A 13,136-nucleotide genomic window follows, 5' to 3' on the forward strand; every position below is an offset into this window, starting at 1 on the left:
AGTTCTCAGAGCAGCACCTGGAGATGTTTCGACGGATCAAATGAGTAATGTGTTCAAGACGGACAGTGGCGTGCACAGATAGACACTAGGGGGTGCTAGAGCACCCGCTGCCCTTTTGGCAATGTGTTAAATGCGACGCGTTTTGAGCTTGTAGATCTGCTATTTTTTGCTATATTTGAATTGGAATCCTGAAAAGTAACCTATAGTTTTTTATTGAATTTCAAATGCATTTAGTTATAGTTATAGTTGACTTTATGAACTGTTAACATAACATAATTGGACACAAAAAGACAATAACATGTTAATACTAGTCATTAAGTACTAGTCATTTAATACTAGTCATGAAGTAATTAAAGCGGGTTTGGAATTGTAAACAGCTGAAATCAATCAGTATTCTGATATTAACATCCGGGCCGCATCAAGTGAAGGTGGGGGCCGCATGTGGCCCCCGGGCCGCCAGTTGCCCACCCCTGGCGTAGTTGCTCCATGGCTCCTGAGGTGGAGGGGGGGAGGGGGACCAAGAATGCACAGGACAGGACACGTCGAGAGACTCGGTCACACATTCACTGCCCTATCGCAGAGATATCAGCTCAGTCCAATACTGTATGTGCCCATATTCAACCGTTTTCTTTTTACAGAATATAATGCGAAAAAAAAAAAATACCCTCAGGCTAATTTTAGAAATTGTTTGTATTTGTGTTATATTGAAATTCCCGGTGAAGTTTATTGTTCCAGTGTGCCGACAATAAAGACCACAGACCACTCGCGGCTTCTATTCTCCAAGAGTGTACATGTCTGTATGTCTGTAGGATAAACCACGTCAGTCAAAAACAGCCTAAAAATGCCCCTAAGCGATACAGATCGTTCTCAAAGTGCTAAAGTGTTCTAAATTCTGACAGTTTTCTGAAATTCCCATGTTTCTGTATCAGTGGTGCTCAATATTTCATGTCAAGGACCCCAAAAATGATATGAAATTGGCCTCCGACCCCCATCTGAAAATATGTTGTTCCAAGCTCGTAGAAGTGGCGCGCTACGAGCTTGAAAGGTCTGCTATTTCTTTTTTATCGAAGAACGACATAGTAACTTAGCTTTTTCAGAAAGCTGTCATTTTCAAAGAGACATTTTTAGAATCTGATCTCAGGTCAGAATGGGTTAAAACACCAAAAGTGGTTCCTGCCCCCAAAATGGGTTAAACTTGACTCAGCCTTAAGGTAATTTCACGCCAAAAAAGAGGTTTGTTGTTTTTGGTACCCCAGTCAGTGAAGTGGTAATCACGGGAGCCGACCAGCCCTGGCGACAGACACACACACAGAGTGCAGGTAGCTGGCTGGCTGCCAAACCTCGGGCGTTCTCCACAGTTTAACCCATTCTGACCTGAGATCAGATTCTAAAAATGTCTTCTATTATACATCCTGACAGTTTTCCATTCTGACCTGAGATCAGATTCTAAAAATGTCTTCTATTATACATCCTGACAGTTTTCCATTCTGACCTGAGATCAGATTCTAAAAATGTCTTCTATACATCCTGACAGTTTTCCATTCTGACCTGAGATCAGATTCTAAAAAATGTCTTCTATACATCCTGACAGTTTTCCATTCTGACCTGAGATCAGATTCTAAAAATGTCTTCTATACATCCTGACAGTTGTCCATTCTGACCTGAGATCAGATTCTAAAAATGTCTTCTATACATCCTGACAGTTTTCCATTCTGTCCTGAGATCAGATTCTAAAAATGTCTTCTATACATCCTGACAGTTTTCCATTCTGACCTGAGATCAGATTCTAAAAATGTCTTCTATGTCAGTCGCTCTTCGATTTAAAAAAAAATAGCAGAGCTAGAAGCTCGTAGCGCGCCACTAGGTGGCACGCTATGAGCTTGTAGATCTGCTATTTTTCAATAGCTAAAGCACGACATGATGCTAACACCAAAAATGGGTTCCCGTTCAGAATGGGTTATAAAGTGGCGTTCTCCTTGACAACGCCTGTCAATCAGGGCAATTCATTAACATAATTGGCAGCAGCTTTACTGTCCTCATGGCGACTCTAATTATGGCCATATATATATATAAGGTGATTGATGAGGTCTGATGTCGCCGCATCGAGAAATGAATGATGATATCAATTTACTGCAATGGGGATGACGATATAATGGGGTTATCATCACGGCTTCTATCTGTTCCAGTGTTGTTTTTAGTCAAACTAAAACTAAGACGAAAAATGTTCGTCGACTACCTTTTTTCACTGACGGAAACGACATGGAAACTAAATGAAAACTAAGCTATGATGACTAAAAATAAGACTAAATATACTGACGATTTTGTCAAATAAAAACTAGACTAAAATGTTAGGAAGGGACTAGTGGACAAGAGATCCACTATAAGTCATTTTACACAACGCGTCGTAATGCTCTAGCTTGTAGATCTGCTATTTAGTGTAAAATCAGCCATTACGACGGCATCAAGGCCCATACAAAATACACTTTAGTCGACTAAATCAAAACTGTAGAAAATAGTCGACTAAAATCGTATGACATTTAGTCGACTAAAACTGGACTAACGCTAAAACATTCCAGGTGACTAAAATGTGACCAAAACTAAGTGAAAACTATTCAAGAGACTATAGGAGTAAAAACTAAACATCTAAAATGATCTGTTTTTGGTTTGCTGTATCTTTTCACTGTAGGCCTCACTCACACTGTTGCAACATGTGTCTTGTGTCTTGTCCGTGTTTAATGCAGCCGCCCCCAATGCATTTCCAATGGAAGTCACATAGTTTGACAAAACATTTTTGTTAGAATCGCGATTCTAATGCCGTCCGATTCAGAATCGATTCTCTTTTTTTTTTTTTTTTTTTTTTAAGTTTGTGCAAGAAAAAAAAAAAGAAAAAAAAAGGCCATAATGCTTTGCGTGCACAGGTAAATTTAATGTACCTGTGCATGCAATGCATTATGGCCTGGGTTTCTGCATAGTGCATTTACTACCAGCTAAGCTAAGCCTGCCAATTGTATTGATTTTACACCTGTTTTAATACTAATGTATTGTTCTGGTATTGAGTGAGAAGAGATTTTGTAACTTTTGTACTGGTTCAAATTTGTGCAAGCTAAATAAATGAGACATGTTCTTACTCTTGGATTTAAACTAAATTCTATTTAATTGTTTTTAATAAAAATAAAAAAACTGCTTTAGAATCGAAAAAAAATCTTTTTTGAATCGAGAATCGGAAAAATCGAAAAGATCATTTTTGAATCGAATCGTCACCCCAAGAATCGGAATCGAATCGAATCGTGTGACACCTAAAGATTCGCAGCCCTAATAGAGACCGAGTTCTCCTCCCATCCACTTGCATTAAGTTGCTCTAAAGCAGGGGTGACCACACTTTTTTTGTCTTGAGAGCCACTTCCAAAATGAGAGGCTCAGCGAGATCTACCCACCAAAGAATTATGATCCCATCGCTGATATTCGTTTAAAAATGTACCTGAGGGGCCTTTGGAAATAAGAGGGGAAAATGGAATTGGTACGTTTGTTTTGTTGTATACATATATATAACTTTGTAATGCTGACGTTTGTGTACAACACTCTTGAAAACAAAAGTGTTGCATTGTGTGTTTTAGCTGACAGGCCCTTTTAGATGTCACCAAATCAAGTCACCTTAATTCAAGCGAAAACGTTTTTTCATATTTAAATTAAATATATCTACCTGTATACAGCCTTTGTGATCTACTGGTAGATCGCGATCTATACCTTTTGGGCACCCCCCCTGCTCTAAAGCGTATGAGGCGATTTGACTCCTCTTTCCGGGTAGGAACAGAGTGCATTCTGGGATGGATTTGAATGGGTTAAACACGGACAAGACACAAGACACATGTTGCATGCATGTTGCAACAGTGTGAGTGAGGCCATCAGTTCTCAGTTACATGGGCATCATTGGGCATCATCATCATATTACTCCAGTTTTGGCTTCACTGCACTGCGGCTTCCGGTTGTTTTTAGGATTGATTTTAAATTTATTTTACTTGTGTATAAAGCTCTCAATGGTCTCGCACCTTCCTACCTGCATGACTGCCTGCCTAAATATGTCCCAAACCGCCTAAGGTCTTCCACTGCTGGCCTGCTCGCTTTGCCTAAAAAAAATGGCAACTAAAAAATACGGGGAAGCAGCTTTTTTGCTTCTACGGGCCGTCGGCATGGAACAAGCTCCCACTGTACCTTCGTCAGGCAGCCTTTTTAAAGCACAGCTCAAGAAGACCCACTTCTACACCATTGCTTTTTAATTATTTTTTGTTATTCATGTCTTCACTGTATTGCTATTCTTTGTTTGTTTTTCTCAAAGCACTTTGAGCTGCATTTCATGTCATGAAAGGTGATATTATTATTTAATCAGACCAGTGTGTTGTCCAGTGGAAACCTCGTATGAATCTGATCTCAGGTCAGAATGGGTTATTATCATCATGGCTCATCTGTTTTCTGCTGTTTCTTCTGGCTCTAGGCAACGCCATCAGTTCCATGGGCAGCGCCCTGCCAGGCCTTGCGTCTGCGTCGCCTCCTCATCCCGCCGTGACGCCCTCCGCGGCGGCGGCCGCCTCGCGGCCCCCCTCCTCCCCCTCCTCGCCCCGGGTGTACCAGGAGAGAGACCACGCCCCCCGGACACACCTGAACAGCGTAAGGGCCCGATTCATACTCCTATCTTAACCCATTCTGACCTGAGTTCAGAGTAAAACAATGTCTTTTTGAAAATGACAGTTTTCTGAAAAAGCTATGTTTCTATGTCAGTCGCTCTTCGATTTTTCAAAAAAGATCGATAAACACCGACACATGGATTAAATAGCGGGGAACACGGTTACGCTTCTCAAAGTGGTACCCACTTTGAGAAGCTCTCTCTCTCTCTCTCTCTCTCTCTCTCTGGGAATGTTTGTTGCAGTTATGAGGAATTTATCGACATGAAAGAAACACATATTGGCACAGTAAGTTGTCAAAGACACATACAGACACAGAATACAGATGAAAATATCAACCTGTGTTGAGTACAGAGGACATGGACACGCTCGTAGAACATTCAGTAGGATAGAGACACCCAATAATAATATATTCTCAAAGTGGTACCCACTTTGAGAAGCTCTCTCTCTCTCTCTCTCTCTCTCTCTCTGGGAATGTTTGTTGCAGTTATGAGGAATTTATCGACATGAAAGAAACACATATTGGCACAGTAAGTTGTCAAAGACACATACAGACACAGAATACAGATGAAAATATCAACCTGTGTTGAGTACAGAGGACATGGACACGCTCGTAGAACATTCAGTAGGATAGAGACACCCAATAATAATATATTCCCTCAGTTATACTCGCTCCCCCGAAAATAGCCGATCGATACAGTACGTTCATTTCGGCTGGTTCTCTCTCTCTCTCTCTCAAAACAGCATCTCTCGGTTGAGGATTATCCCATTCTGAAAGGGAACCCATTTTGGTGTTAGCATCATGTCATGCTTTAGCTATTGAAAAATAGCAGATCTACAAGCTCATAGCGCGCCACCGAGTGGCGCGCTATGAGCTTGTAGGTCTGCTATTTTTGAAAAAATCGAAGAACCACTGACATTTTTAGAATCTGATCTCAGGTCAGAATGGGTTAATCAGACCAGTGTGTGTCCAGTGTGTGGAAACCTCGTATGAATCTGATCTCAGGTCAGAATGGGTTAACCGTAGGTATGGGCCAGAATTAGAATCAGCCGTGTGTGGGGTTAATATTCATTTATTCACACTCACACTGGCTCCCTATCCCCTCCTCCCTATAATCCTCCCCTCGTTCCCTATCTCCTCTTCCCTATAATCCTCCCCTCGTTCCCTATCTCCTCCTATCCAATACAATCCCGCCGTTTACCCACACCTCTCACACTGGTAAGCCCCGCGCGGCTGCATCCCGCTATATTTTTATTCCGGATATCGCTTTAATAGTGTTTTTTTTTTCTTCCTCTCATTAAAATACACGACTGTGAAATTAGCTGTGATTACACATTCTAATGTCAGCAGCAAAAAAGTGAAAGTGGCTGATTCTGACAAAAATAATAAGAAGAAAAGAAAGTACCAAAAGCCGTATTCTTTCTACTGTGTGCCTTTTAGAATTCTCAGTTTCTTGTGGAATCGTGCAAAGAATATAGTTTTGGGATGGGTATTAACATCACACACATCATTCACCAAACATTAATTCAATATTTTGTCCGAAGGGGGTACAAACGCTGTGAAGTGCAGTTCTCAAAACCAGGGGTTCTCAACCTGTGGGTCGCGACCCCTCGGGGTGGGGGGGGGGGGGGGGGGGGGGTCGCCAAATTATTTTGGGGGGGTCCCCAAATTATAATTATTTTGCAACTGAATGGCTGTAAAATGGAGTTTACATGGTACACATAGTATACACCTCCCTATTGAGTATATCTGGTTTCAGTATTCATTTATGGTGTATTGTCTTCACCCATTTTATTAACCCAGACTGAGGTCGATTAAAAAAAAAGGTTTCTAAATCCTAAAAGAAATTCTGAAAACCATATTTCTATGTCAGTGTTGCTCAACCTTTTTCATGTCAAGAACCCCCAGAATTATCTCTATTGGGCCACGGACCCCCATCTCAAAATATGTAGTTCCAGGGACCCCCTAGAAGCCAATATTTTAGTTAAAAATATTTGCTCAGATACGTTCTGTCAAAAGTTCACTTCATAACCTTTTGAGGACACGCCATTAATTATTCTTCCCCCGTGTCGCCCCTCTCTTTTCCCAGATGGAGGAAAGCGATGAGGACGACGAGGAAGACGACGAAATGGCGGTCGTCGAGGATCAGAGCCGGAAGTTCAACGTCGTCATCCCGCCGTATTCCGAAAAGGACAACAGCGCCAGCGTGGAGCCGGTGGCCAAGGGCAGCCAGCGGGGGGCGGCGGCGCACCGCGCGCTCGCGCCCATGATGCTACCGCTAATGCTAATGTTAGCCCTGGTCGGCCCCGGCGTGTTGTTGCGTTGGGGCTAAACTACGGAGACCTCCACACAGTCAAACCACCTCCTCCTCCCTCCCACCCCCCACCCTATAGAGCGGCGCAGTCCCTCTCCCTTTCAGAACGAAGAGTGGCCCAGGATATAAATACCAATGCATTTTCCTCATATAGGCATTTCTTAAAGTATTTATTTAAAGACGGTTACCCCAAAACATTGTGTTCATAATTGTCATGATTTGTCACGATCCGAGTTGGCTTTGTCCAGCGGCGTAACCGTCTTTAAATAAATACTTTAAGAAATGCTTATGAGGAAAATGAACGGCGATTTATTTTCCGGGTCTCTCGAGGGGGGGTGGGACTGCGACGCTCTATACCGGCCCAGGAGTGTCGTTGTGTTGGGGCTAAACTACTGACACCACCTCCCTCCACCCTCCACCCTCCACCTCCTCCATCGTCACTACAGCTCCAGGGACTTGGCGACTGAGGACACAAATTGCAAACGAAAAGGAAAGAAACAGGAAATGACACGCCCCCGCAGCCTGGGACATTTGACTTTGTGTGTAAAAAAAAAAAAAAAAACTTTTGCTTTCTTTCGTTAACCCATTCTGACCTGAGATCAGATTTAAAGACAAATGTCTTCTACATCCTGACAGTTTTCAGGATGTGTCAGTCGATTTTTGAAAAATAGCAGATCTACAAGCTCATAGCGCGCCACTCGGTGGCGCGCTATGAGCTTGTAGATCTTAATAATAATATCTCGAGGACGTGGGAGGGGCTCGAGGCAGAAGACGATGCGCTGCGGTCGGTGATACGAGGCTGAATTGATAATGGCTGAATTGGTGAACCGTCTCTATCTGGGGAACTGGCTCTCCTTCAACTTTAACCCATTTAGACCTGAGATCAGATTCTACAAATGTCTTCTACATCCCGACAGTTTTCTGAAAAAGCTATGTTTCTATGTCAGTTGTTCTTCGATATTTCGAAAATAGCAGACCTACAAGCTCGTAGATCTGCTATTTTTCAATAGCGTGGTGCGCTATGACAGCTTTGTGAAAAACCAATGTTTCTATGTCGGTGGTGCCTTTACCCCCCCCTCCCCCCCATCTGAACACGTTGTTCCAGGGACCCCCCCCCCCCCCGCCCAGAAGCAAAGATTTGAGTTCAAACTTTCGCTCTGATAAGAATACAATATAGTCAAAGATTTGCGCCACATTATCACGATCTTTCTAAAATAGCAGACCTACAAGTTCAATATGAGCTTGTAGATCTGCTATTTTTCAACAGCTTAAAGCATGACATAATGCTTTAAAAACAGCCCCCAAAAATGGGTTTTAATGTGTTGTTTTTGACAGGATGCTTGCTCTGCCCCCGAGGCCAGTATACTTTCTCTCTACACACACCTATACTGTACGGTACAGTACAGTACGTTGGGAAATTACACGCAAGCTATTGCCGCTCGACATGTGAGCTGTTTTTTTTTCTTTTTGGTAACTCCCGTTGAAGTGTATTAGACGCGTTGGGTTCTCTCCCCACCCTGGGGAGGTTGGTAACTCACGTTGAAGTGTATTAGACGCGTTTGGGTTCTCTCCCCACCCTGGGGAGCGGCTGAGAACTCAGCCACGGTGCGAAAGTAATTAGATCAATTTCCACTGAAGCAAAATGACAAGCCAAAGGAAAAAAAGCCACATAAGACATTTCGGGCGGGAATGAATCACCCCTTTTGGTGTTTGGCATTATGTTAGAATATAGCTGTTGAAAAATAGCAGATCTATACAAGCTCATAGCGCGCCACCGAGTGGCACGCTACGAGCTTGTAGGTCTGCTATTTTTTTTAAATCATAAAAATGTGGCGCAAATGAATATATATATATTCTTTCACAGCGAGCGTTTTTAACTAAAATCTTTGCTTCTGGGGGGATCCCTAGAACATAATATTTTCAGATGGGGGTCGGCGGGTCTGCTATTTTTGACTGACATAGAAACATAGCTTTTTCAGAAAACTGACAGGATTTAGAAGACAATTTTTAGAATCTGATCTCAGGTCAGAATGGGATAAGCAATAAAAGCAAAGGGGGTAAAAAAAAAAAGAAGAAAAAAGTTAAAAAAAAAAAGCTGGGCTGGGCAGTCAGGGGGAGTTTGGTAAAGTTGGCACAGGGGAGAGAATAGCCAATTTACTGCTGTCTGCCTTCGTATACCGTTCTCTCCTTTGAGCTGCCCCCCCCCCCCCCCCCCCGCCTTTCAGGTATATCCCATTCAGGCCTGACGTCGAAATTAAAGAAAAAAAAGTTTTCTAAATCATGACAATTTTCCGAAAGATTTGAGTGCACATTTTAACGATTTTTTCTCAAAAATAGCAGACCTATACACGTTCATAGCGCGCCACTCGGTGGCGCGCTATGAGCTTGTATAGATCTGCTATTTTTCAAATAGCTAAATCATAACGTAATGTTTAAAACACCAAAAAGGTGGCTTTGAGCGCCCCAAAATGGGATATATGTAATGGGAAGAGAACTCCGGAGGAGATAAAGGAGGAGAGATAGGGATACAGTACGTCGGTGGATATGTCTCTGAGACACCGCCGACTAGATGATAATAGCCCTGCTGGGCGATAACCTGATCATTGAGCCTTATTCTCTCTCTCTCTCTCTCTCCGTCTCATGTACCTTTTCCGCTGATATTAATGATTTTCTTTAGCCCTTTTTATTACGGCTCATTTTCTGGTGAAATTGCTCAGCTGCGGGGGGCGGGGGTGGGGGGGGATGGGGGGGGGAGGTCTGCTGCAGAAAGGTGCAATCTGAAGTCGGCGAGGGGAACGACATTGTCTACTTTGAGTTTGTGTGTGCGTGCGCGTGCGCGTGTGTGTGTGTGTGTATGTGCGTGTGTGCGTGCGTGCGTGCGTACGCGGAATGATCTTATCGTATAACAGTTTAAAACGGAAGACCCTGCTGGCGACACCGTTGTTTCAGAGACGATGCCGTTTGTGTTTGGATGGATTCTGTTATTGTTATTATTCTGTTATTATTCTGTTATTGTTATTATCATCATCAGGGACGTGCTGGACAAAGTACTCTGTGTACTTGAGCCAAGAGTATAGATAGATACTCAAGTTGCTTTCATCAAAGTGTGTGACTTGAATTATACTGGAGTACTGGATTAGGCTATACTTAAAAAGAAAACACTTGTTTTCAACATTTTATTATGTCATTAATACACCTTATAGAGTTGTGGAAGTTAATAAAACTAAGAGGTCTGAAACTGGAGGTCTGAAACGTGGGGTAACGTGGGCATCGCATGCATACCAGAATGCCCACTGCGATGCCCTGTGACAGAGGGCATAGCATGGGTACCAGAATGCCATGCCCACTGCGATGCCCTGTGGCAGAGGGCATAGCATGGGTACCAGAATGCCCACTGCTATGCCCTGTGGCAGAGGGCATAGCATGAGTACCAGAATGCCCACTGCTATGCCCTGTGACAGAGGGCATAGCATGAGTACCAGAATGCCCACTGCTATGCCCTGTGGCAGAGGGCATAGCATGAGTACCAGAATGCCCACTGCGATGCCCTGTGACAGAGGGCATAGCATGAGTACCAGAATGCCCACTGCGATGCCCTGTGACAGAGGGCATAGCATGCATAGAACAACCTGAATGCTTTCTCCTTGCCAGCACTCCACCAAGGTGGTGAGAAGTCCCCTGTCGCCACTCACCGTGACAGACTTACATTAGCCATTTTGACCCGAAAGAAAAAAGTCCTCTCAATGCTGACAGTTTTCTGAAATACACCGTGTTTCTTTAGCAGTGGTGCTCCATATTTCATGTCAAGGACGCCAGAAATTATATGTATTTGGCAGCCGACCCCCGTCTGAAAACATGTTGTTCCAGGAACCCCTCAGAAGCAAAGATTTGAGTTAAAAATGTTCGCTCTGAAAGAATATATATATTAAAAAGATCGATCTGCGCCACATTTTCACGGTTTTTCAAAAAGTGCCGCGCTATGAGCTTGTAGATCTGCTATTTTTCAACAGCTAAAGCATAACATGATGCTTAAAAATAAAACACCAAAAGGGGTTCTGAATGGGCCCGTCCTGAACGGGTTAAGCGGGCATGATGGTATCGGTGCCGACTAACGCGATGTCCAGCACGGACAGTGACCATGTGACCGAATGGGTCTTTAATGGCGATCGGATTCAAAACGCCACTTGGCGAAATTAATTCTCCTTAAATTCATGTGACCTCACAGACATCTTTAGAAAAATCGTGCACGTGGTTCTCAAACATTTTCATGTCAAAAGGACACCCACGTTGATTTAATGCATACAGTTGACCAGTTGACCAGTTGTGTCCACAGAAACCGCATTGGAAAATTAAGAGAAGACTAAGTCATCATTATCATGTCAACATGTATTCCAAAAAAAAAAAGAAGCAGAAAAATAAAAACGGATTTAAGTGTTTAAACTGTTCCTCATTTTGCCGGGGACCCCCCTTCCCCCGACTGGGGGTCCCTATAGGCTGGACCCCACGGTAACAAGACAACTCACCCCGTTTCTGTTTTCCTCCCAGAACTTTCCCCAGTGAGGGGTGGGAGAGGCTGGACAGCAGACGGCTGGACTTTCTCTAACTATAAACTTTCATGACAGCAGACGTACAGCCCTAAGTACAAATATAATTCATGAAAAGCTACTACATTGAAGTCTGTTCACAGAAGTTGTTGTAGGATATGTGGGGGATTATCTGACGAGGTACCATTTGAGTGGGCAAAACCTTACATAATACTAAATTGTTTATAGGGTCAATATAAGTAAAATAATATAGCCTTTCCACAGGAGTATCTTTTTATATTTTTCCAAAAAGAATACAAACAGCCAATAGCATATTACAAAGTTATCCCCCTCACTGGTGAAAATTCCGGGAGGAAAAATGGGCACGCACCGGGGTGAGTTGTCCAGTATTCGACCCCACACCGGTTTATAAAACACCAGTAGTGACTGGTGTCACAGGACAGGTGTGTGTTCTGTGTTGTTTTTCTTTTTTTTATTAAGATTGAGAGTTATTAAAATAATTCTAGTGGGATTGACGACGTCACTGGAAGAATCCCTTGGATGTAATGTATAATGTACAGTATATATCACAACTGAAAATGAACTGAAATGATCTCGCCGCCGCTTTGTGTACATAGTGAATTATTGAAGACATTATTTTCATTCTTCTATATATCGTCTGAGCTTTTTTATATACATCATGAACATGCAGTATTAAAATGGTGAAACGTTGAGTTTTACGACTGGGGCCTATTGTTATTATGTGCCAATAATGTACTGTAAATATACTGGAATAAAGATCACCCATGTTTTGAGTTGAGTCCAGGAGGTTCCAAAGCGTGTTCTTCAACCCTTTCAGACCTGAGATCAGATTGAGTTGAGTCCAGGAGGTTCCAAAGCGTGTTCTTCAACCCTTTCAGACCTGAGATCAGATTGAGTTGAGTCCAGGAGGTTCCAAGGCGTGTTCTTCAACCCTTTCAGACCTGAGATCAGATTGAGTTGAGTCCAGGAGGTTCCAAAGCGTGTTCTTCAACCCTTTCAGACCTGAGATCAGATTGAGTTGAGTCCAGGAGGTTCCAAAGCGTGTTCTTCAACCCTTTCAGACCTGAGATCAGATTGAGTTGAGTCCAGGAGGTTCCAAAGCGTGTTCTTCAACCCTTTCAGACCTGAGATCAGATTGAGTTGAGTCCAGGAGGTTCCAAAGCGTGTTCTTCAACCCTTTCAGACCTGAGATCAGATTGAGTTGAGTCCAGGAGGTTCCAAAGCGTGTTCTTCAACCCTTTCAGACCTGAGATCAGATTGAGTTGAGTCCAGGAGGTTCCAAAGTGTGTTCTTCAACCCTTTCAGACCTGAGATCAGATTGAGTTGAGTCCAGGAGGTTCCAAAGCGTGTTCTTCAACCCTTTCAGACCTGAGATCAGATTGAGTTGAGTCCAGGAGGTTCCAAAGCGTGTTCTTCAACCCTTTCAGACCTGAGATCAGATTGAGTTGAGTCCAGGAGGTTCCAAGGCGTGTTCTTCAACCCTTTCAGACCTGAGATCAGATTGAGTTGAGTCCAGGAGGTTCCAAGGCGTGTTCTTCAACCCTTTCAGACCTGAGATCAGATTGAGTTGAGTCCAGGAG

General features: G+C 43.2%; 1 protein-coding gene across 1 annotated transcript in view; it reads left to right on the top strand.

The window, feature by feature from the left end:
• The window catches only part of gfra3 (GDNF family receptor alpha 3), a gene marked incomplete at both ends in the record, with an annotated part of 43,990 nt that extends 36,981 nt beyond the window's left edge, over positions 1-7,009 (top strand). The window contains 2 exons of the mRNA XM_083760921.1: positions 4,490-4,662; positions 6,767-7,009. Coding sequence (XP_083617047.1) covers positions 4,490-4,662; positions 6,767-7,009 — 416 coding nt within the window. The remainder of the gene's footprint in view (positions 1-4,489; positions 4,663-6,766) is intronic.
• Between the last annotated feature and the right edge of the window lie 6,127 nt (positions 7,010-13,136).

Source organism: Protomyctophum parallelum (assembly GCF_964188405.1).
Source record: "Protomyctophum parallelum genome assembly, chromosome: 1".
NCBI lineage: Eukaryota > Metazoa > Chordata > Actinopteri > Myctophiformes > Myctophidae > Protomyctophum > Protomyctophum parallelum.